This window comes from Schistocerca gregaria, chromosome 6, assembly GCF_023897955.1.
Source record: "Schistocerca gregaria isolate iqSchGreg1 chromosome 6, iqSchGreg1.2, whole genome shotgun sequence".
NCBI classification, from domain to species: domain Eukaryota; kingdom Metazoa; phylum Arthropoda; class Insecta; order Orthoptera; family Acrididae; genus Schistocerca; species Schistocerca gregaria.
In genome coordinates this window covers 8,325,531-8,352,490 of record NC_064925.1, presented here as the reverse complement: position 1 = coordinate 8,352,490, position 26,960 = coordinate 8,325,531, and the positions used below count along the sequence as shown (strand labels likewise).

At 41.1% G+C, this 26,960-nt stretch overlaps 1 protein-coding gene across 1 annotated transcript in view; it reads right to left on the bottom strand.

Annotated features, from left to right (window-relative positions):
* Nucleotides 1-3,263: 3,263 nt before the first annotated feature.
* The window catches only part of LOC126278541 (protein cornichon homolog 4-like), an 80,065-nt gene continuing 56,368 nt past the window's right edge, over nucleotides 3,264-26,960 (bottom strand). Inside the window, exons 4-5 of the mRNA XM_049978717.1 lie at nucleotides 10,972-11,112; nucleotides 3,264-3,657 (exon numbers count right to left, since the gene is read on the bottom strand). Coding sequence (XP_049834674.1) covers nucleotides 3,588-3,657; nucleotides 10,972-11,112 — 211 coding nt within the window. The 3' untranslated portion in view covers nucleotides 3,264-3,587. The remainder of the gene's footprint in view (nucleotides 3,658-10,971; nucleotides 11,113-26,960) is intronic.

Genomic DNA, 26,960 nt, shown 5'->3' with positions numbered 1-26,960 from the left:
ATCACAATTTGGAAGACAGCAAGGGCTGGCAAGTGCGACAACCACACACAGTCAATATAACAGCTCATGCATCAATTTACTGAAAAGTACAATACACAGAAGAATAATAATAAAAAAAAAAAAAAAAAAAAACGAAGATCTGTTGGATGACCATTGGTTTGTCTTTCAGAAACCAAGGAGAAAATTCTGGTGTTGCACTTCATAATGGAAGCTACATTCATAGGATAGTGGGGGAAATTGACAGTTTCAGCACCATCTGACTTCTTGTCAGATCTCTCCCACCCCTCCCAATAACCCCCCCACACACACACACCACTTACCTCTCCCCCATCTTTTCTCCTCACCTAGCCCTCTAGGCCACTTGACCTATAGGAAGGAAATTAAAAAATTGGGGATGGGTAATAGTCCTTTTGGTCACAGATACCTAGCAGGGCCTGCATGGTTTCCAGATTCCATCCCCCCCCCCCCCCCCCCCCCTCCAAGAAACAACAGGTGTGCACCTGGTATCCAGGATTATTTATTACCCTGCTGTTACCAAATCCCCATCCGTCTGGCTGATAGCACAATTAACAGAAGCCCAAGAGGAACTGTTGTGTGTTAGACCACCAACACTAACTGGAGACCTGTTTGAAATTATCGATAACTAAGATCCTATCGAAATGGAGGATTTAAAATCCTTCCCCCTAAGGGCAATGGATGATAGTGGGATCCAAGATGGTGGTATCTATGATGTTACATACAATCTGGCAGATCAAAGAGGGCAAAACTAGCTCAAATCCCTTGACAGTTCTTGGCAAAGACAAAGGATTCCCCTACACCCAGGACAGTTCTGATGCACGCAAATGATTTCCTCATTGCTCCGTCATATCACTGGACTGACACAGGATGTCCCCACTCTGAAATCCTCAGAACACTTGTGTGAATGAATGACTCTCCCACATCAGTAACAACCAGGTAATATGTTTGGAAACAATGTAGCACAACTAGGCTACACTATTACTGCCGCCTGGCATTGGTTTTAGGAGGTTCGGGATTCAAGTTTCATCACGTTAACATTCTTGAATTTCATTTGCAGTTAATTTAGACATATTTAATGTTTAAAGAATTGCAGACAGCACTGTAATGCAGTTGGGCTACACTAGGGACATGTGCAGAAGTTTACCATTACATTGTGTGGTGAAGAATTGATTATTTTAAACAAATCACACAATATTTAAACCAGTTATACTCATGCTACATAACAATTTGATTGTTGAGGTGTCAGATTCATTTTTTGCAGAAATTGCACTGGTACCTGCTGGTTACATGTTTTAAAACAATGGCCTACAATGTTTCACGATTACCTCTGCCCCGTCCCCATGTGTGCAGCAGTATGTCAGAGTTGTATTTAATTACCACTGAAGCAGGGTTATTTTATTTAAACGAACTCGCTGCTGGTTATGAGCTCAAACGCACATAACATGCAAGACAACGTATGCCGCAGAACTCAGTTGTCCTTTGCTAAGCACTAGTGTTACAAGTGCTGTGACGTGTCTGCAGCACAACGGAGGGATCCCAGTGGCACCAGCACCAGGCCTGCCCCTCCCCTCACTGAATTTGTGGTAGGCTGTGATCCCTATCCCATCCCACACCACCACCCTGCAGGTGCGTTTCTTGCAGGTGCAAAAGGAACATTTCACATTCCCTGTCAGACATGGTTCCCCTGTGTGACATACAAACACCAAATATTACATGTTTCTCATCTCAAAAATGTTTCTCAAACGTCAGTTTTTCTTATTTGCCATTAAGGCTAGGGCTCAGTTCACATCCGATGTATTTTTAGGTCAAACACTGGTATGTGCAGAATGGAACAAACATGCACAAACAATTAGTGACTTCGAGCCATAGTGCCAACATCCTGGGAGCTATGAGGCAGCTAGCTCAACCATTGTATGGAGGGAACAAATGTCGACAGTCATGCTGCACTGTTCCACAAGTCGCCTTGTCTTGTTGGAGTGTGCTCGCACATAAAGAGGTTGGACTTTATTTACAACAGCACAATTGCACAGTCATGTTCAATTTTCATCATGAATTTTAAAACACCTAATATGCACAACATTAAAAAATGACACACACTTACTTCATTCCATTAAGAGTATATCCCATTGTCTATATGCATTGTATAGTAACTTCCCAGTTGGTCATTTAAGTGAACAAGAATTATACATTTCCTGGCATGCTTCATGTCTTAAATAATATGAATGATATCCTAAGACAAAGTTGACATCTGCACTGGTCCAACACTGTTCTGTAGGGGACAGATCACGGGAACTTTGTGACCAAAGGAGTACATCAACATCATGCACACAGTTCACACACACTGATCATGTATGGATGATCACTGTCATGTGAAAAATGGCATTATCGTACAGTCGTACGAGAGATAACACACACACTGTCATGCTGCCGTAATTCCCTCAATGACTATCAGTCGTGATCTGAAGTCATACTCAGTGGCTCCCTATGCCACAATGTTAGGAGTAACGTGGTTTTGCTTCTCCAAAAGATTGGAACAGTGGTAACTCCCCCCAAGGGTGTCATCTCAGGTAGTGCAGAACCACTGTTCATCACTGCACAAAACATGATGCTATTCATCAGCATTCCATACTTCCCAGTCACAGCAACACTCTAAATGCAACTATTCATGTCATGTTATTAATCACAGCACACGTGTGGGATGGTAAGTCACAAGTCCAACTGTTGCTAGTTTCAGGCCAATGGTGTGGGGTTATACAGAATGTTGCAGGAATTCCATTACTTGTTTTCAGGTGCTGGGCACAGAAGTAAAAGTGATACAACTGCTCGGTGCACAGTACAGCGATCCTCCCTTGGAGTGGTCAGATGTGGTCGAGCAGTACCCTGACGATGCCTGCCCTCACACTGCCATGCAGCCCAACAATGAACCATTGTCACATCTGAATGCTGACTCAATGAACTGGCCAAATGGAGACCCACAACAAGTCCCATTTCAAACTTAGTCAGGTGCTGATAACGTTGTTTCACACCAGAATGATTCATCTACATTTCCTTCACAGTGATCACTCACAATCTAAAGCTGTTTACACCCCTTATATACCATGCCACTCTTGGCAAGACACTAAATACAGGCAGTGTATTTTATAGTTTTAATTTAATTTTTATGTTACAATGAATTACCTTCAGGATAACACACTATAATCATTATGGAATCAAAAAACAACGTTTTAGAATGAGTAAAATACTGATGAAAAAATGAATCATTTTATTGACAATTACAAAGAAAATTTTTGTACAGTTTCTGACAATGTTGGTAATGAGATTTCTCAAAACTATAAGAAATATGCAAAATGCATATTTATATAGTAACAATGCATGAAAAATCTAAATTCATACACATTCAGTTCTTATTCTTTTTAAGTGGACAGCTTTGTTCTTTCTGGCTAACAGTCTTTTGAGTCTTGGAATCACACACATCCAACATTTGAAAGCAACACTTTAGTTGCACAAGCTGCAAATATGAACTTCACTAAACAAAATAAATAAAGTCAGTCTCCGTAAAAAAGTAGTCTTCACATTTCTGACAGAGTATCCTCATCCGGCCTTTTAAACGGGCTTGCTTTCAGCAGGGAGATAATCAGACTGCAAGAAAAAAATAAATGCACCAATAAATATAAATTTAAGAATTTTTTGTGGCACAACAGATGCTACACTCATAAAAAATCAACTTTGAAACTCACAAATCATATTCCTGCAGGATGGTGGAAACACAGTTTATTCTTAACTGAAATGATGTATACAATCTATAGTGCTGTGGAATCACAGCCAAAACGTTATCAATTTCATGCCCAACTGTGGTGGATCATGTACTAATTACAAGAAGTGAACTGTTTATAATGTGGCAGTCTCACAATAAGAGTTTTTTTGATGAACTGTTCTGGTAGTGTAGTGACATTTTTAAACACAATTTAACCAATATCTCCACACAGGGACTGAATATAATATTGGATTAAACAGTTTCATAAAGCAAGATTAGCACAATGGACTCACATTCAGCACAATTTATTTCCTCAACTGGCCATTCAGACTTAGGTTTCCCATGATGTCCCTAAACTGCATGAGGCAAATTCTAGGATAGTTTCATTAAAAAGGACATGAACGGTTTACTTCTCCATCTATTCCCCAATCAAAGTTTTTGCTGCTTGTCAAATGTCATCATTATCAGTTGGATGCTGAACTCTTTACCTTCCTTGTTTCTGCCTTTCTTTCTCTTCTCTCTATCAACACTTCAATCCAATGGACATTTGTATCCAACAAATCACAAACTTGGTTGCTCACAAACTACAAGGCAGACAGTAGAAAGGTATGAACTGTGCATGTATTGTGTTCAAACCCTTTTGTGTGTCTATTCTGCTGACACTGCTTGGTGAGTAGATTTTTTTATCTTCCATGAAAGTGACTTGTGTAGACACACAGCAGTTCACCCAGAATTTGAGACCAACAGGCAAGGCAGAATTTGCTATCTCATGAAATTAAATGGAGAACCCGTTACAAGAAGATAGATTTGCTGTCTGGTCAGTGCTCAGCTATGATGCAACTCAATGGGAACATCAATTACAACAATCTTCAGATGTGGAATACAGAAAACTTACATGCCAATATGAAATCTAAATTCACTCACCAAAACTGAATATGTCTGAATGCCCTACTTTCCTTTAGAGTCCTCACCAGTCTCGACATGTTAACAGAATGAGTTATGTCAAGATAAGGATGGTTCTTCAACAGGAAGACACTTCTCTTCATTTCTATTGAGATGTTCATGAGCATCAAAATGTCATTCAGCCACACGAAAAATGGAAATGATGCTTTGGTCTCTGCAGTCATCTGATTTAACATCCAGCAGTTTTGTTAACATATGTCAAGGACATTGTGTGTGTGTTGACCTTTTGCAACAACAACTAGACAATTCAGAGAACAATCTCTGTTGTGCAGAGCAGTGGATAATTGAAAACAAGTGAATATGCCTCTAAGATGAAATGGGCTATTGAGGAGATATATGCTACATAATGCACAGTGCTGATATGCAACATTTATAACATCCAGTTGTTGAGCAACAGTGTTTCTCATCATGAGTACAAATTATACAGACTTGTATGAAACTCAAGTAAAAATAAACTTATGGAGTTGGATACCATTCTCAATAGCATACGTCATTTCAATGAAGAATTAATGTTTTTTTCCATAATAATTTTTGGATAGACCTGTACACATAACTCTTTTTATTTATATTTGATCTTCACAATATTCAGACTCACTTATTCACTGAAATGACAATTCAGCAGGTAACTTGTTTCACATTTCATAGAGTTCTCATTCAGCTCCTGATATTTACTGGTGTATTTGTTTCTTTCTTTTGATTTTCCTTACAGTTGTATAACTAGCATTTATTACTGTCACCTGCTCTAAAAATATTTGATTTTTGAATGATTTAAGATCAGCAGAAACATTTTAATGCATGTAGCATTTGCGTGTTGCACACTTTTGTTTTTCCTATCAAAAGATGTACAGAAAGTGAGGAGACCTTAAATACATCAAAAGGGCTATTGTGGTATCTTTGGGTGATAATCCTAAATAAATTCATTTTTTATTTACCACATAACGAATTATGCAACTGGCATCCAGACTTACACTAAGGTGACCAAAGTCCTGGGGTAGTGATATCCACATGTACAGATGGCAGTGATGCCATGTACACAATGTATAAACAGGTAGTGCATTGGTGGAGCTTTCATTTGTATTCAGTTGATTCATGTGAAAAGATTTCCGACACGTTTATGGCCACACAGCACGGAACATTCCATTTCAGAAATCATTAGGGAATTCAATATTCTGAGTGCCGAGTGTGTGCAGAGAATACCACATTTCAGGCACCATCTCTCACCACAGACGTCGCACTTAACGACTGAGAGCAATGGTATTTGCGAAGAGATGTCAGTGCTAATGGACAAGCAACACTGCGTGAAATAACTTCAGAAATAAATGTGGGGACATATGACAAATATATCCATTAGGACAGTGCAGTGAAATTCAGCATTAATGGGCTATGGCAGCAAATGACCAACGCGGGTGTATTTGCTAACAGCACGACACTGCCTGCATCATCTCTCCACGGCTTTTGACCAAATCGACTCGACCCTGGACGACCAGAAAATTTTGGTCTGGTCAGACAAGTCCTTATTTCAGTTATTAAGAGCTAATGGTAGGATTTGCCTGTGGCACACACCCCATGAGGCCGTGAACCCAAGTTGTCAACAAGGCAAAGTGCATGTTGCTGGTGGCTCCATAATGGTGTGGGCTGTGTTTACATGGAATGAAGTGGGTCCTCTGGGCCAACTGAACTAATCACTGACTTGATACGGTTATGTTCAGTTACTTGGAGACCATTTGCAGCCAAACAATGATGAGATTTACATGTGGCAATGCGTTATGTCACAGGGCCACAATTGTTCACGATTGGTTTGAAGAACATTCTGGACAATTTGAACAAATGATTTTGCCACCCAGATCACAGGACACAAATCCCATCAAACATTTATGGGACGCAATCAGGAGATTAGTTTGTGCACAAAATCCTGCATCAGCAACACTTTCGGAATCATGGACACTTATAGAGAGCGCATGGCTCAATACTTCTCAGGGGACTTCCACTGCTGCACTAAGCCAACCAAAAAGAGCTCCGATATGATAGGTCACTTCTGTCACTTCAGTGTATACTGCAGTAGACTACACTGTAGTTCTGGTTTTAGTTACATAATGAATTTCTTGGTGATACTGTATTTTGATATATAGGAAGTGTGCAGTTCATGACACATACATGGTCATATATTGTGTGTGACAATGGCACTATGTTTCATGCTAATTACCATATGAAATATTTTATATCATTTCCCAAATGGTATCAAATGATGTTTAGTGCAAATTATATACATTATTACACTTAAGTGGAATTCTTTGGGCATATTCTGACTAACAAAGCAAGGTATTGTTTCTCATTCCTCCTAGAACTGTAGTGGTATGTCATCATGTATTCACAAGTTCACTTTTTTATACCATAAATGGTTATTGTAACTAAATTAAATCAAGTGATGATGAATGAATTATATTAGACAATGAAACACTAAAAGTAGTACATGAGCTTTGCTATCTAGGCAACAAAATACTTCAGACTCCAGTTTCATTGTTTTGTTGACAGGGAAAAAGCAGCTTTATTTAAATTCCTTAAAGCATTTATTAATGGTTCTGTCAACAGTTGGAATATTTATTAGATGACTAGTTTCCAACCCTTACAGGTTGATTTTCAAGCCTGGCCTACTAAAGCTACACTGATAGTGCCTGATCTTAATAATAAACACTGAGCAGCAACACACGCTCTATAAATGTCTAGAGGATGGATGCCACAATCCACACATGCTTGTTACCAATACAAGTTTGATTTTGACTTGGTAACAAGCATGTGTGGATTGTGGCATTCATCCTGCAATCATTTACAATACATGCATTGCCACTCAATGTTTATTATTAACATCAGGCACTGTCAGTGCAGCCTCAGTAGGCCAGACTTGAAAATGAACCTATTAGGTTTCTAAACTAATCACCTACTAAATATTCCAACTGTTGACAGAAACATTAATAAATGCTTTAAGGAAACTCACTGATGATGGTTGATGTTGAGAGGATATAAAATGCAGACAGGCTACAGCAAGAAAAGCACTTATGAAAGAGAAGAATTTGTTAACATCGAATATAAATTTAAGTGTGACACAGTGTTTTCTGAAGATCTTTGTCTGGAGTGTACAGAAGTGAAATGTGGATGATAAGCAGCTGATACAAGAGGAAAATATTAGCTTCTGAAATGGAAGGATGCTGGAGATGAGACGTGTAGACTGTGTAACTAAAGAGGAGATATTGAATTGATTGAGAAAGAAAGAAATTTATCACACAACTTGACCCCAAAAAAAGTATCTTTTAATAGGACACATCCTGTGGCATCAAGAAATTGTAAATTTGGTACTGGAAAGAAATGTGGAGGGCAAAAATTGCAGAGGAAGACTTACAAATGAATACAGTAAATATGTTCAAATGAATGTAGGTTGTAGTACTTATTTGTATAGAAAGGATAAGATTATCCATCTTTATCTCTGTTATGGCACAATTTTCTTGCATGGCAAGAAAAGAAAATAGTACTTAAGTCAGGATTTCTTTGGAACAGACAATGAATTCAAATCAAGAGCAGCTCTGAACATGAGTAAATCAGAAGTAGATACCTTTGGAGTTGTAAAGCAATTTAAATCACTTAATAAAGGCAAGTCTTCTGGTCCAGATTGTACACCAATCAGATTCCTATCATGGTTTGCTGATAAAACAGCTCAATACTTAGCAATCACAACCACTCATGCAACAACTACAAATGATCTGTATTTAAGGAGTGAAAGTTGTAGGCATAATACTCATACACAATAATGGAAATAGAAGTAATCTGCTCAATTACAGACAGTATCACTGACGTCAATTTGCAGTAGGGCTTTGAAACATATACTCTATTCAAATATAATGAATTATCTCAAAGAAACTGATCTGTTGACACACAGTCAGCACTGATCAGAAAATACTATTCTTGTGAAACACAACTAGTTCTTTATTTACACAGAGAGGGGGCCTCAAACTGACTCGACAGTTCTAGATTTCCAGATGTCTTCTGACATCATTCCTCACAAGCAGCTTCTAAACAAATTGCACATTTATGGAGTATCGTGTCAATTGTGTGGCTGGAGAACAGATTTCTTGTTAGAAAAATCACACTTCATAGTGTTGACAGAAACTCATCAAGTAAAACAGAAGTCAGATCTGATCTTTCCCAACGAAGCGTTATATGCCCTCTTCCATTCCTAATTTACATAAATGATTCTGGAAACAACCTGAGCAGCACTCTTAGATCATTTGCCAATGATGCTGTCATTTATCATCCATGAAGTCATCAGAAGGTCAAAACCAATTGCAAAATGATTTAGACAAGATATCTGTATGGCGCAAAAAGTAGCAATTGACTCTAAAGAGTGTGTGATCACCCACATGAATACTAAATGGAATCCATTAAATTTCAGCTATGCAAAAGTCACAGAAATGTTTAGAGTGTAAATTTGACTAAATAGCTAGAGATTACAATTACAAACAACTTAAATTGGAATCACTTAGATAATGTGGCAGAATGTTTAGAAGATGCAACAGGTCTAATGAAGAAACTGCCTACACTATGGCAGTCCGTCCTCTGCTAGAGTATTGCTGTGCTGTGTGGGAATCTTATGAAATTGATTGACGGAGGACATTTAAAAACTTCAATGAAGGGAAGCTCATTTTGCATTAATACATAATGTGGGAGAGATTGTCATCAATATGATAAGTGAGTTGGTGTGGCAATCATCAAAACAAGGGCTTTTGCATTGTGCTGAAATCTTTTCATGAAATTTCAATCGCCTATTTTCTCCTCTAAATGTGAATACATTTTGTTGATGCCTACGTATGTAGGGAGGAACAATGACTGTAATAAAATAAGAGAAATCAGACCTCACAAAGAAAGATTTCAGTATTCATTTTTTCACATGTGCTATTCAAGAGTGGAACATTAAAGAAACAGTCTGAAAGTAGTTGGATGAAACCTCTGCCAAGCAGTGTGAGTTGCAGAGTAGCCATAAAGATGAGTACGTCATATATAAGGTGATTTTAGTTGTTTGGTACTGGTTTCACACTTACATGCAAAATAAACATGTATTGACTGACATGCGATCTGTATTTTGGCATTGTTATTTAGCATGAATCACTGTTAGTCCATCAATTAGTTTTCGCATTTTGTATCAGATATAAACTTTATGTATGCCTGTGTGGCTTTGTTACAAGATTTTCTGTTTTATCCATGTCTGTCGCTAGTATTAGTGTGTGTATGTGTTGTTTTAACTGCCTGGTTGAAATTGGCTAATAGCATATATAAGAGAGATGAGTACCTCCCAACTTATAGTTTGAATAACCTGTTGTTCCTCTTTCTGAATAGCCTGCTGTTCCTCTTTTTCCAAACTTGCCCCACATAATCCTGTCATTAGCGAAGAAGGAACATACAAGGGTCAAAAGTAACGTTTCATAATTTGCTGCTTTAAGTGTTTCTATCTACAACACTAGGAATTTTGTTTACTGGAGCTAGGTACTGGCCATTCTCTCTCCTTATAATCTGACAGTTTCAAGTGAATTTTCCTTTGTCATCAGTTTTCTGACTGGATTGATGCGTCCCGCCTACTGGCACTAAAAGTAGTGTATGCATATTCAGACACAATGAAAGAGCAACAATTCTTATGTTTGCTTTACTTCTTATAATAAAGATTTCGGATGGAATCAACTTTTTTTAAAAAAAACATGTAGCTTTACACTAACATTTTTGTACTTCACAACTGTCTTAAGAAAACAATTTCCGATTTTTGTGTATTCATACTGACCTGAACAGCTTTAGTGCAAACATCTGTGATTTTGTCATAAGGTTTAGCTCTAAAAGGAAATCGTGGTAATTGAAATCTACTTGTCTTTGCTAAATGGAATATAATCCATATATATCCTATTTTCAAAAATGTCAATAATCGGCATTGCAGCCAAAGATGCTGGAGTTGGCGTGTGTGTGTGTGTGTTGATGCGTACTTATTTGGATACTTATGTCAATTGTTTATTATTCATTTTTTATTTTTAAGTATGAGGACTTTCACTTTGTGACATACAGGAGTAAGTTTCCTGCTGGTGGTTGCATTACTTTTAATCACTTGAATTTAATGTGAGTACCAATAAACTATACCATCACATGTAATTTTCCTTTTTTGGGTATATTACTAAGTTGTACTGCTAATGAAATAATGCATTTCTTACCAATATAAATATATAAAAAAGGCCACAAGGAAGTAGCACAGATAAATCATACAGTGCCACATATGCCTCTTTAGCTGACCACGATTATGAATCTCAGTTGGATCGTATACTCCTGTATTTCCAGTTGGCACTTTCATATACCTAAAAATGAACACAAAAATCAATTTGATTGAGGTTATCATTTCAACAAAACAGATTATCATGTTTCACATTTTTTCTAAAAATAAGCCTAATGGAGTCTTTCTTATGAGGATGTGATCTGATGATGTACGGTTTGTCTACACTAAGCAAAAGGAAGCAGGGATTACAATGTAGAAATATTTAAAAGAGATCAATAATAATTCATACAACACTGATGCTTTGTTTTCTGAATGCACAAACATGACAACAAAAGAGGTTCTTTACCAAATCAATGAGGCTTATAAGGGTAAAAACAGTTACTGAATCAGTGAGTTGCAGTTGCGTGTAAGACTATTCACAATCGGGTGTGCAGATGGTTGGTGAAGTAACCATCAAACGTGACTGAGTAATGGGTAAAAAAGGTGATAGAGTGATCAAAGAAAACATATATCAGTATGTGAAACTCAATCTCCTCTCAGCTCAGCATTTTGAATGTTCAACTAATTTTCAGTGTCCGTAATAGGAGGAACATGAAAAAGAATGAACTTTTTTATTTAAAATAATATCTACCATTTTAATGAAATGACACTAGTTAATGATTTAGCATTTATCTTGCACTGATAAGAATAAATAATAACTTCAGGGGGCACCATTTCTTATAAAAATATGAAGAATTCAATTTTCTGTATATTTTCTCAAATTTCACAAATTTAGAACTTACATGCTGTACGCAATTATATGTCAACACAAATCTTGCAAACGCAGTACTGCCTAAAACTTCCAAAATTAATAATATCCTATTCAGTCCATTAGCAGTACTAACCACTGTCTCTACGTGCCTCTTTGCAGGTATTTCATTAAAACTCTATCATGTAATACCTTTGTGAGTATGTATGTCTCATAAAAGAAAGAAAGAAGGAAGGAAGGTTAGGGTTTAATGTCCATCCCCCCTCCCTTGGCAAGTTTGTCAGAAACAGAGAACAAGCATGGATTAGGGAGTGAAATCTGTTGCGCTCTTTCAAAGAAAACCTCACAGCATTTGCGTTAAGTATTCTAAGAAAAGCTAAATCTGGATGGCCGGATGGGGATTTGACAAGGTGTACTCCAAAACATGAGCTCATTGTCTCACCAATGTGCAATCTCACTCAGCACATGTCCCATAATTTTCAATGCTTTCATTACACCACAGACAAATGTGCTTGTGAGTTATGATACTGTTAATTTGAAGAAGGCAAATGCCAAATATGGCTTTTGGTGAGCAACGTTTAAATCAAGTAGAAAATTGATTGATTAAAACACTCTAAAGGTGGTTATGAGTTGTGGAAGGTGAGAAACATTCCAAGATCATGCTTTTTAGCAGATCAGTTGGACACGGGACAAATTGCAGCAAAGTTTGTTCCTCATCAACAAGAAAACAGTGTGACAATGACATTTGCGCAGAACAAAAAGTATGTGGTTGGCATGTAGTTCAGTGCTGTGATGACAATCAATATTCACTATCACCTAAACTTTCATCTGCAAATGCAATTTTTTCTGTACTCAGACGCATTATAAGTATGTTGTGGCACTTATCACATTCTGCTATTTTAGAAATACTGTTCTGTAGTGGTGGGAGTAGAGAGGGGAGAGGGAGACAGCCAGCTGGAGCAGGTGGAGAGAAGTCGCAGTTGCAGGAGTCAATCGGCTATCAGGTATCAACCATTGACTATCTCTCTATGAAATCACACTGTATCGATACGTGACATGTGTACACCTGCTAACGTGAAGAATGCTGTTTTTGTGTGCTCTTGCGTTTCTTATATTCACCAATGTGTAGGAAGTGTGTTAATTCACCAAATGTTTTCTGTTACGTGTGTGGCAAGTTTACAACTAAGTCTCAAAGACATCCCATTGCAACAATCATGAAAAAGCCATTGATTTGTATTTTGAATCAAAGGTAGACAAGTTTTGGGCACCACAGAACTGCTGTTCATGTTGCTCCAGTTATTTATGAGGCTGGCTGCATGTAACCCACCCATCTACGCCATTTGCCATAATACAGTTGCGGAGGGAACCTAGAGACTACATTACAGATTGCTACTTTTGTTTAACAAAAGTAGAAGGAATCTTAAGTAAATCAAAGCACACAATATCTCATACAAATTTGGAGTTTGCAAATCGCCCTGTTCCACATTCTGATTCTCGCCCAGTTCCAAAGCCACCAACAGAATGAGCACTGGAAGATGAAACAGACTGGGGTAGTGACAAACCAACAGATCATGAAGATCTCGAGTAAATGCCATCTGCAGCACGGTTACAACCACAACCATTGTCAAGGCAGAACTGAACGATCTTGTAAGAGATCTCAATCTTTACTTGGGTCTCATCTTCAAGAAAAGCACTGTTACAACCAAACACTAGTTCACATTCCGTAAACAACAGCTTGATCTTTCCACTTTTTCTCAATGACAGAGGGTTTGGTATACTGTAATGACATAAATGGGCTGCTAACAAAATTTGGGATGATTCACAATCCAGAAAAATGGCACCTATTTATAAATTCCTCCAAGAGTAGTCTCAAAACTGTTCTCTTACATAACGGAAATGAGAATCCTCCAATACAAGTGGCCCGTTCAGTTAAAGGAAATCTAGGAAAGCATGATGATATTCCTGAAATATATTGAATATTTGAATCACAAATGGAAATCTGAGGTGATCTCAAAGTTCTGGGACTAGTTCAGGGAATGCAGACTGGTTACACAAAATCATAATTGCTGTTTCTGGTGTCACTGGGATGGTAGGTCAAGGAAAGACCACTGTGCAGTCACAGAGTGGCCTTTGAGAGAAATTTTCAATCCCGATTAAAAAAAATCTGTTGCATGAATCCTTTGTTGACAAAGACAGTGTGTTGTTACCACCACTTCATCTGAAATTGGGCTTTTGAACAATTTTGTGAAAGCATTCAACAAATTTGGCTGGGGTCTTCAATTCTATAAATTTCCTGTGATTAGCACTGCAAAAATTAAAGAAGGAATTTTCTTTGGGTCTCAGATCCAAGACTTAATGAAAGATATACCTTTGAACAGTTGCTGACAGATACTGGGAAGTCAGCTTGGCTTGTTTTTAAAGATGTATTCTACAATTTCTTGAGAAACATAATGTCTGAGAAATGTCTCTGAAATTACATTTTCTTGATTTCCATCCAGATATCACCCCACCTAATCTCGGAGATGTGAGTGACGAACATGGTGAGCAATGTCACTAATATATCGCTGCCATGGAAAGACGATATACGGGAATATGATCGCCAAGCATTTGACGTTTCACCATCTACCTACCAACAGAAAGTTTCCAAAGAAAGTTTCTAAGTTGTAGGCACATTTCAGGCTTTATTCAGCTTACTCATACTATTTTCATCTTATTTTATGTTTTGTAATACAAAAAATTACTTTTCATGTAATCGGATGGATAAAAAAATCTCCTTACCAAGTGATAGCAGAACACACACATATAAAAGGAGGTTATAATTAGGCAAGCGTTTGGAGCCAATGGCTCCTTTACAGGCAGAAGGGTTGGAGGGGAAGGAAGATGGGTGAAGGAAAAGGACTGGAGAGGTCTAGGAAAAGGGGTAGATTTAGTAAAACCGTGGATCAGGGGAGAGTTACCAGACAGGATGAGAAGAAAAGACTGATTGTTGGTGACTGCAACAGATGAGATTTGAATATTTTCAGATTTTCAAATTTCATCTGGTTCTGTCCCCAACAGTCAGTCTTTCCTTCTTATCCCATCTCGTAAGTCTTCCCTGACCAGCGACTATGGGTGACTTTACCAAAATCTACCCCTTTTCCTTCACCCTGTTTCCTTCCCCTTCTGTGTGGTCAAAAATTGATTGTTCTCATTGTCAAACAATTACTTTTGTTACATGATCTGTATATTAATCAACTACAGGTTCCTCCTGTATTGTTACTGAGTCATTTCCAAGTTTCTCAAAAGCGGTATATCTGGTGTATCTTTTCCAGAAAAACTGGTATGTGATGGAACATTTCGAATTTTATTTTCACAATCAATGTATGTGATTAGTAAAGAGGACATAAAAACTATCTTGTGGCAAGGCACAAAGTTCAAATTTGTTGCACTGTGTAATTAACAAAATTAACGCATTCAAGTATGCTGTGAATTGATCACGATGATACAGATTTATTATACAGAACCACATATTTAGTAACCTCACTCTATTAACAAATGGAAGATAACAACAAATCTCCAAGTTTAACATCACCAATGTGCCTGAGGTAAGAGCTCTACTGATATCCTGGCCGATCACATGAATTTCTGTAGTAGGCAGCTGTTGGTATCCGACTCACCTCTACCAGTGGCCTCTGACTACTATGTCCGTGTACCAATGATAATGATATACACTATGTGGTCAAAAGTATCAAGACACCTAGCTGAAAATGACTTACAAGTTCATGGCACCCTTCATCAGTAATGCTGGAATTCAGTATCGTTTTGGTCTGACTTTAGCCTTGATGACTGCTTCCACTCTCACAGGCATGCGTTCAATCAGGTGCTGGATGGTTTCTTCGGGAATGGCAGCCCATTCTTCATGGAGTGCTGCACTGAGAAGAGGTATCGATGTTGGTTGGTAAGGCCTGGCACAAAGCTGGCGTTCCAAAACATCCCAAAAGTATTCTATAGGATTCAGATCAGGACTTTGTGCAGGCCAGTCCATTACAGCAATAAAAAAATTAGAAAGAAGGTCAGCATTGAGCATAATTCTGATGATTTATTAACAGCAAAATCGATTTTCGATCACATAACGATCATCTTCAGTGCTTTATCATACAAACTAAAGCTCTTAGGCACTGGTGTCTAGTTATTAGCAGTAACAGAAGCTATATATTTACTTTACTTTGTTTCCATGTACGAGTAGACGTGGATTCGTTAGGATGTCGCTTGTGACCCCGTTGCTTCTTGCGTGTTGTTGTTCGTAAGGTTGTGCGCGGTCGTTCATCATTGTTTGTGTCCATCCTTTCCTGTTGTTTGTTTGTTCACAGGCTGCTCCCGTTTGGTCCCACCACACTTCATTCTCGGCAACCCTGTGACCGTTCCGGTCGCTGTTACAACATTTTGGTGACATTGTAAACGGTGGTAGTTGTTAACAAGGAGGCAAAGTTGGTCTGTCTTCTGGAGCAACAGCAGCAGCTCATGCAGCAACAGCAGCTCCAGTTAAACACCTTACAGCAGTTGTGGTTGCTACGGGCAAAGTTGATGCGAAGGATGCACTGTCACAACAGCTTCCAATTCCTCAGGTGTTCGATGCTTTCCCACGTCCGCCGTCGTTCCCCCATTTAATGACGCTAAAGAATACTGTGAAACATACATACATCGGCTGAAACAACATTTTACAGCTTTTCAACTCACGGATGACTCTTTGTAGCGATCTCTGCAAGTTGGCACCGCTTTCCGATCCTGTGGCTCTCCCTTTCCAGCAGGTATGCCTTTTGCTGACAACCTATTATTCCCAACGCTACCATGTGGTCGCCTCTTGGCTGGAGCTCCACCAGTACCATAAACAACCTGGTCAATCGTATGATTCCTGGGCCATGGACTTGCAGGGTCTCAGCCGTTGATGTGATTTTACGTTCACCAATCAGCAGTGTAAGGCTTCGTATGCAGACTCGCTGATCCGGGATGTGGTGGTTCAGCTGGCCCCCAATCCTGATGTCCACACTGCGGCACTGAAACTCGATAACCCCTCCTTGGAAGAGACTCTCCGCATTGCCCGCATTGTTCAAGCGGCTAACAAGTGCCTTATGGCACAGCTGCAAGTGGCGGCAATTGATGTGTCTCGGCAGGTTCTGCCCTCGTGACGTGGTCCAGTCGACAACGGCCAGCACCATTGAGACTTTTTGTCCGATGTCTCTATGGCATCGGCACCTCCAGTCACACCTCGTCACCGACCGCGCGGCCCACTTCCATCTTGCCCACAGTGCTTTACCACACATTCTCACGCTGATTGTCCTCACCCCTGAAACTGGAAAACATGCACACTGTGTAATAACGAGGTCCACATCCAATCGGTTTGTTGTAGTCGCTCGACTCGCTCCAGTCCTGCCCCTCCTGGGCCTCAAGATAACATCCATGCTCTGCAATCAGTCGTCCCACAGGATGACCCATCAGCGCAGAAGCTTTTCCTCATGCTCCGCCTTTTCACTGAGGATGTGTTTTCAGGTTGACACTGGGACCACCATCTCCCTGATTAATATGGCAACATACACCCGACTGGGCTCTCCTGAGTTGTCACCTCACTCTCAGTGTTTGTTCACCTATGGAGACAGTTCCATTCCCCTTCGTGGGCAGTTCGTCATCCAGGTGATGTACAAACGTGTTCCCCAGCCCCTTACCCTCTTTGTCGTCGACCATCTATCGGCTTCGAATATTTTTGGCCTGGATGCATTTCAGCTGTTTGGTTTTTAAATTTCTGATGTAATTAAGGTTTTTTCCATGGCTGTTCCTTTTCAGGACTTGGATGATCTGTGCTCCGCTTTTGTGTCGTCGTTTGCAACGGATCTTGGATGTGCTTCCAATTTTCAGGCGCACATTACGCTTCAGCCAGATGCACAGCCTCACTGTTTCCAGGCTCAACCCCTTCCAATGGTCTTACGGACAGCAGTCAAGCAGGAACTTGTTTGGCTCCAGGCCACTGGCATTCTGGAGCCTGTGACATACAGTGACTGGGTGACACCACTGGAGATATAATGGAAACCCAATGGGTCCCTTCGGCTGTGTGGGGGCTTCAGCACTACTGTCAATGCTCAGTCCCTTGTAGACACTTACCCCATTCCTTGACAGGAAGACCTTCTCGGCCAGCTTGCCAGGGGATAGTACTTCTCAAAGATCGACCTGGCTGAGGCATACCACCAGTTACCCTTGGATACTGATTCCCAGAACATCTAGGTTATCAATATGCCTTTTGGATTGCACAAGTACAAGCGCCTTTCATTTGGTGTCTCTTCGGCGCCAGCCATTTTCCTGGAGCAGCTTACACAGCCTATCCCCACCTGTGTGAATTATCTGGATGACATCTTGGTCACCGGGCGTTCCCGTTCGAAACCTCAGTGCCTCATTTCACACTCTACAGTCTGCAGGTTTATGCTGTCGGCTGGAGAAGTGTAGTTTTTTTCCAACCAGAAGTGGAGTACTTAGGCCACTGACTTAGAAAAGATATCATTCACTCTTCGGGTCGTAATGTCGCGGCCACTGAGGCCCTTCCTCGTCCCAAGAATTTACCTGAACTCTAGGTGTTTTTGGGTAAGTTTACTTATTACTTAAAGTTCTCACCCCAGCTGCCTCTGTTGCTCAACCCGCAATCACTTGCGCCACAAAGGGGTGCCTTTTGATTGGTCTCCTGCCTGTGACCAGACTATTCTCCATTTAAAGGCGATGCTGAAGTCCACCCCTTGCCTTACTCCCTTCTCTTCAGAACACCCCTTGGTTGTGGCAGCTGGTGCATCATCATGAGGCATTTGGCCGTCCTCGCGCATCAGAATGCCGATTGCTCAGAATAGCCCATCACTTTTGCATTGAGACTTCGCCCCCCCCCCCCCCCCCCCCAGACAGAAATATTCCCAGATTGAAAAGGAGGCATTGGTGATCGTGTTCGCCATCCAAAAATTTCACACCTTTCTCTTTGGGGCAAAGTTCACCCTCCTGACAGACCATAAACCTTTAGTTATGCTTTTTGGACCCCACTCTTACCTTCCAGGGTGGGCAGCTCCATGTCTCCAACACTGGGTATTATTTTTACGAAATTATGCTTACACCATCTGGTATAAGCCCACTGCTCACCATGCTAATGCCTTCCAGCAGGCCCTGATCCTGTGTTTGACCAACAGGAGGTCCTCTGCTTTCACATTGATTCCGCCCGTCGGGATGCGCTGGACAGTCTGCCTCTTATGGCTGCTACATTGCATCGCAACACGCCGAGACCATATCTTGTGGCTGGTTCTCTGCTACATGGTGGCCCTCCTATATCACTCATCGGATGTGGGCCAATTTCAGCCCCTGGCACCACCTGTCCCACAGGCTCTCCGTGGTCGATGATGTCCATCTGTTGGTCACAGAGTCGGATGGCCATCGGGGTGGTCACCCCTATGGATTTGCGGCATCAAGTTTGTTACACCACAGGCACAGGTATGTCCCGCATGAAAGTTTTGGCTCACCGGCACATGTATTGATCCAGCATCGATGGCGATATTGACCGCCTGGTCTGCGGGTGCGCTGTGTGAGTGCGCGTCACCAGGCAAGACCCCCTCACTAGTTCGCACCCTGGACTGTGCCTCGCCAGCCCTGGGATCACACCCATCTCGATTTTGCGGGCCCGTTATTGAGGTCCATTTGGTTACTTATTGTTGATGCCTACCCCAAATACCCATATGACGTCCGCATGGCGTCCACTACCATGGAGGCTACACGCATGGTCCTGGCCTAGGCTCTCGCCATAGAGGGCCTGCCTCACACATTGGTCTCCAATAATGGCCCCCAATTCATGGCATCCTCCTTCCATGACTTGTGTCAGGCCCACGGTATGAAACATATCCGTAGCCCACCTTTCCACCCTTCCTCCAATGGTGCGGTGGAGAGGCTTGTCTGCATATTTAAACAACATTTGACAAAGGCAGTTGACACATCTCCAACGTCGGCCCTCACCCTGTTTTTGGGTACCTATCGCATCACGCCAATTGACAGACATAGTCCGGTGGAGCTCCTCCATGGGCAACAGCTGCAGACCCTGCTCCATTTGCTGATTCTGTCCCCCTCCCGCCCTCACTCCCAGCCCTCTCAGCGTTAAGCCCCCGGCGCGGCTGTGTGGGCCTGCGTGTACGGAGCAGGGCGGGTTGGACGTCTGCCACGGTCATCACGGTCCATGCGCGTGGGCCTGCCGCTGGCCCTCCCTGCCCCCAGGTTGATTGGCGGCTCCCTCCACCACCCTGGCCTCTGGGTCGGCTGTCATGGACACCTCGGACGTCCCATCCTCTCTGCCAACGGCAGTTGACGAGCCGGTCTACTCGCATCTGCCAACCACCTCGGCACCGTCCAAGGCGTTCCACCCCTAAGCTCAAGTTTCAGGTGGGAGGGATCTAGTACTGAGCGCTGCGGGATTTCAAATCCATGCCAGACGGCATGGACCTCGATTACCACTAGACGTCTCTGCAGGTCGTGCCGTAAGATGTGGCTGCGCGCGCACGTTCCTGACCCGCATATAACGCGAGGGTGCCACGGTGGGGCATGTGGTGCCAGCAGCCAATAGCGACGTACCCTATTCTGTATTTAAGTGCCTGCCTCTCACTCAGTGAGGCAGTCTGATATTCGTGAGAGTCTATCGACATCTCCCCTACAGACAGCAAGTTTACTTTACTTTGTTGTGGATTCGTTAGGCTGTTGCTTGTGACCCTGTTGCTTCTTGCATGTTGTTCGTAAAGTTGTGCTCGATCGTCCATCATCATTCATGTCCGTCCTTTCAAATTCATTTGTTTGTTCGCGGGCCGCTCCCATTTGGTCCTGCAGCACTTAGTTGTCGGCAACCCCGCGACCAGAACACTCGTGGTTACAATACCAGCTCTGAATTGCTCTTCAACATTGAGAAGCAAGAAGGTGCTTAAAACATCAATGTAGGCCTGTGCTGTGATATTGCCACGCAAAACAACAAGGGGTGCAAGCCACCTCCGTGAAAAACACGCCCACACCGTAACACCACCACCTCCGAATTTCACTGTTGGCACTACACATGCTGGCAGATGAAGTTTACCAGGCAATCACCACATCCACACCCTGACATCGGATCACAAAATTGCGTACCATGATTGTCACTCCACACAATGTTTTTTCCACTGTTCAATCATCCAATGTTTAAGCTCCTTACACCAAGTGAGATGTCATTTAGAATTTACTGGCATGATGTGTGGCTTACGAGCAGCTGCTCGACCCTGAAATACAAGTCTTCTCACCTCCTGCCTGCCATAGTACTTGCAGTGGATCCTGATGCAGTTTGGAATTTCTGGGTGATGGCCTGGATAGATGTCTGCCTATCTCTTCAACTGTCCGTGGTCTCTGTCAGTCAACAGATGTGAGGTAGGCCTTTTTGCTTTTGTGCTGTATGTGTCCCTTCACGTTTCCACTTCACTATCACAAGAGAAGCAATGGACCTAGGGATGTTTAGGAGTGTGGAAATCTCTCGTACAGATATATGAAACAAGTGACACCCAATCACCTGACCATGTTTTAAGTCTGTGAGTTCCGTGGAGCATCCCATTCTGGTCTCTCACAATGTCTAATGACTACTGAGATCGCTGATATGAAGTATCTGGCAGTAGGTGGCAGCACAATGCACCTAATATGAAAAACATATGTTTTTCGTCTTGTTCAGATACTTTTGATCACATAGTGTAAATCTGTGTGCATAATAGTATGAACTATGAACATGTCGTTTCCACCACCGCTAAGTTTAATGGAACTGTTTTATATTATACTTACTAAACATGTGTGTTGCAACTTAGTAATGTTTGGACTCATTCAGGAACTATAACACGTTATTTTCTGTTTTGACTTACACACACGTCAAAAAAAGTTTTGCATCACCTCAGTTCCAAGAGTTCCAGAACCTGTGCAGAAAACTGCAATAGAGATCAACCTAAACAACATTTCTGCCCTTTTTATTTCTGATGAAAACCTCACACATTGCATGTTGTACCATCATCATACAGTGAGACCTCCAGATGTGATTGTCCTGATTGCTGTACACACCAGTACCTCCCATATCCAGTAGCACGTCCTCTTGCATTGATGCATGTCTGTATTCATCGTGGCATACTGTCCACAAGTTCATCAAGGCACTATTGGTCCCGATTGTCCCACTCCTCAATGGCAATTCGGCATAGGTCCCTCAGAGTTGTTTGTAGGTCACGTCATCCATAAACAGCCCTTTTCAATCTATCTCAGGCATGTTCAATAGGGTTCATGTCTGGAGAATATGCTGGCCACTCTAGTCGAGCAATTTCGTTATCCTGAAGGAAGTCATTCACAAGCTGTGCACGATGGGGGTGCGAATTGTCATCCATGAAGACGCATGCCTCACCAATATACTGCCGATATGGTTGCACTATCGGTCGGAGGATGGTATTCACTTATCGTACAGCCACTACAGCACCTTCCATGACCACCAGCGGTGTATGTCGGTCCCATATAGTGCCACCCCAAAATAGCAGGGAACCTCCACCTTGCTGCACTCACTGGACAGTGTGTCTAAGGGGTTCAGCCTGACCGGATTGCCTCTAAACACATCTCCGATAACTGTCTGGTTGAAGGCATAAGCGACACTCATCAGTGAGGAGAATGTGATGCCAATCCTGAGCAGTCCATTCGGCATGCTGTTGGGCTGATCTGTACCGCACTGCATGGTGTTGTGTTTGCAAAGATGGACTTCGCCATGGACGTTGGGAGTGAAGTTGTGCATCATGCAGCCTATTGCGCACAGTTTGAGTCATAACATGACATCCAGTGGCTGCACAAAAAATATTATTCAACATGGTGGTGTTACTTCAGGGTTCCTCTGAGCCATAATCCATAAGTAGCGGTCATCCATTGCAGTGGTAGCCCTTGGGAGGCCTGAGCGAGGCATGTCATTGACAGTTCCTGTCTCTCTGTATCACCTCCATGTCTGAACAACATTACTTTGGTTCACTCTGAGAAGCCTGAACGCTTCCCTTGTTGAGAGTCCTTCTTGGCATAAAGTAACAATGAGGATCAATTCAACCGCGGTATAGTCCGGTTAGACAAGGTTGAGCTACAGGCAACATGTGCCGTGTAGCTCCTTCCTGGTGGATTGATCGGCTGTCGGACCCCCTTCATGGAACAAGTGCTGCTCATGCATGGTTGTTTACATCTTTGGGTGGGTTTAGTGACATCTCTGAACAGTCAAATGGACTGTGTCTGTGATACAATATCCATAGTCAATCTTCAGGAGTTCTGGAAACCGGGGTGATGCAAAATTGTTTTTGATGTGTGTATTAAACTCCACAATGAACGTTTTCTGTTTCCTTTTATGGACTCATAGACAATTTTAATCTGTTGTTGAAGAAGTTAATTTGCCTTCAGTAAATGTGGTTGACACTAAAAAGAGGGTTACAGTGTTGAAAATGAGGTGGTCACAGCTTTGGTTGACTAAGTGCTGTTGCGGCAGCAGCAATAGTGAAACCAACACCTTGACTGGTGAGGCACTTAAGAAGTTCAATGCCGCAATAGTTGCAAGAGCTGGTAGCCATCCCAGAATTCTGCCATTTAATGAGGCTCAAGAAGACAAAGTATATCAAAAATGCTTCATGCTGTATTTTCAGGCAATGAGATTAAATGCCTGCATTGTCAATGGGCCTTTTTGCTGTCAACAAATTGTCAGTTATATTTATGGACAGGGAAGTTTTGTGGAAACAACAATGTAACAAATCATGCAAAATTGGCAGTTTCTATAAAATATTGTGAAATTTGTTATTTTTCCATTCCTGTATTAAAATCTAAATCTGAAGGCAGCACTTCACTGATATTCGTAACCGAAACTTATTTAATGTTAAAATTGCATCTTTATAATTGTTTCATAACCTTAAAATGACAGTTCATTAACTATTTACAAATCTGATGCCTAGATAGAACATCAGCTGATACAGTATCATCTGCCGCTGTCGAATTTCTTGACCCTTCTGTATAACAAATCATAGACATACATCGAGTTTTGGAGAGATGTTTAGTACAGTACAGCAATTAAACTGCATACTTTTGTACTATGTAAATGTAAATACACAAACCACTAAATACGGAATACAGCATTTTAGCTTTGCAAACATGTAAATCAACATGGCGCCTCCTTCTTTTGCTTCCATCAGTCACTTGGGCTACGCTAGAGATCACGCTGTCACCACAGGCTCATTTCACAAAAACAGTAAAAATTATAATGAGTAAATGTAGCAATAAACATTCCAGTGTTCTATTCCACCGCCAGAAACAGGTCTGCACGACACCACATGTCCTGTCCTGTGATTAGGTGATAGAAGCAAACCAAGCAGATGCCATGTTGATTTATAAATTTTTAAAGCTAAAGTGCCATATTTGGTGGTTTTTGTATTCTGACAGAAATATGGGAGTTCAATGGGTTCACAAGCTAAAGATTTCCCAAAAATGTGCTGTTTTCGGTTCAATTTCCTGTGCAGTACTCGAGATCTCCCAAAAATGTGATGTTTCTCCTATGATTTGCTGTGCATGAGGGTTGGAAAATTTAATGTTGGCAGATGAAGCTATTACCTCTATCCCAAATTGAAGTGGTATGAAAATGGATTCATTATTATGGGGGAATTTTTTTATGATGAAACTTGTAAACTTTTGAAAAACATGAAGAGGAATACATTAGGCAAAGGGAAAGGAAACAGTGAAACACACTGGCTTGCCCCTTCAAATGAGGCTCTGCCAAGTCTTATGAACACAGATACATGCAAATCTTTGTTCATGCTACTAAGATACTGTTTCGACAATGGCATGATGATGATGATGACGATGATGAACTCTGTTAATGACAACATGGCAAACAGCATGTTGTGTACCTGGAAACGGAGGTCTCTTACTTCTATCAAAATTTTAGCAGATACTACAGCAACTTTCAAGCTTCAGTTCGGGCCATAAATGTTGCACTGCAACAGCTGTGTGTGAAGATAAACAACAGAAGGAAGATTAGGGTTAAATATTCTACATAAAAAAGGGTCTTTTGAGATGAGTCACTATCTTGGATTGGGGAAATAAAGTGGCTGTGTCTTTTCCAATGGATCTGTCCTGGCAACTGCCTTATATAATTTAGGGACAACGTGAAAAACCTAAATCTACACAGGGACTGTTTCACTATTTACCAGAATTTGTTAATCAAGTGTCCTACCATTTTGCTACATTGCTCCACTGGATAAACACATTTCAGAAAGTACTATTGGCCTTGGTTGGCAGTTTTAGAGATTTTATTGCAAATAAGACAAGTGATACCTCAGAGAAGTTGGATAAGGCAGAGTAGTTTTTGTATAATAATTGAGAAATGATGTTCATTCAGAAGATAGAAGTTATATTGGACTGCTCTGTGGTTCTGTTAATCATTAGAATTTATACTTGGGTGATGATAAATGGTTTCTGTAAGAATCGGAGCCATTTCTCCTATAAATTTTGGGGGCTCCCCACGATCAAATGAATGAATGAGTAATGATGCAGTTTTGGCTAGCTATATACACCTACATCTATAGGTACATGGCTACTCTGCAAAACACGTTTAAGTACCTGGCAGAAGTTTCATTGAACCATCTTCATAACAATTTTCTATTATTCCTATGGAAAAAAATGAACACCTGTATCTTTCCATGCCAGCTCTTATTTCCCTTATTTTATTATGATGATCGTTTCTCCCTACATATGTCAGTGTCAACAAAATATTTTTGCATTCAGAGGAGAAAGTTGGTGACTGAAATTTCATCAGAAGATCCCACCACAACAAGAAACATCTTTGATTTAATGATGTCCAACCCAAATCCTGTACCATGTCCATGGCACATTCTCCTCTATTTCTTGATAATACAAAATGCACTGCCATTCTTTGAACATGGATGTACTCCGTTAACCCTATCTAGTAAGGATCTCTCACTGTACAGCAGTACCCCAAATGAGGACAAACAAGTGTAGTCTAGGCACAGTCTCTAAGTAGATCTGTTGCATCTTCTAAGTGTTCTGACAATAAAATGCAGTCTTTGGTTTATGTTGTTCATACTTGTAATTCCTAGGTATTTAGTTGAGTTTAAGACCTTTAGATTTGACAGATTTAACATGTCAACAAATTTAATGGATTTCTTTTAGCACTCATGTGGATGACCTCACAGTTTTCATTATTTAGGGTCACTTGCCAATTTTCATACCATATAGATATCTTATCGAAACCATTTTTCAACTGTGTTTGATCTTATGATGGCTTTACTAGATGATAAATGATAGCATCACCTGCAAACAGTCTCAGATAGTTGCTCAGATTGTCTCCTCAATCATTTATATACATAATACATAGCACAGGGTCTATAACACTACCATGGGGAAGGCCATAAATCACTTCTATATTACTCAATTACTTTCTGACAGTTCATATAAAATAAAATGAGCATTTGGCGTCACTGGCCAGGAGGCCCCTTACGGGGCAGGTCCGACCACCTTGGTACAGGTCTTATTACATTCGACATTACATTGAGCGGCCTGTGCGGAAGATGGAGATGAAATGATGATGATGAAGACAACAAAACCCCCAGTCCCTGAGCAAAGAAAATCCCCGACCCAGCCAGGAATCGAACCCGGGCCCGTAGGATGGCAATCCGTCACACTGACCACTCAGCTATCAGGGTAGACTGTCAGTCCCTATGAAGTGTGACTTCTCTGACAGGAAATAAAGAATCCAGTTGCGTAACCAGGATGATATTCCATATGCACGCAAATTGATTAGAAGTTGCTTGTGAGGTAGAGTGTAAAGGCCTTCTGGGTATCTAAAAATATGGAATCAATTTAAAATCCACTTTCAACAGCACTCAACATTTCATGTGAGTAAAGAAGTAGTTGTGTTTTATATGAGCAATAGTTTCTAAATTTGTGTTGACTGTGTGTCAATAGACTGTTCCCTCCATGGTAATTCAAATCCCTGTATCCATTTTGATACTCATTATCAGCTCTGTATTACTTGTTGTTAAGAGAAGATGTGTGTTTTCAAAACTGTTTGCTATTTGTGTGGGCTCTGGAAGTAAATGCTTGAAATAATTTTCAGAGAATGTGTTTAGCAT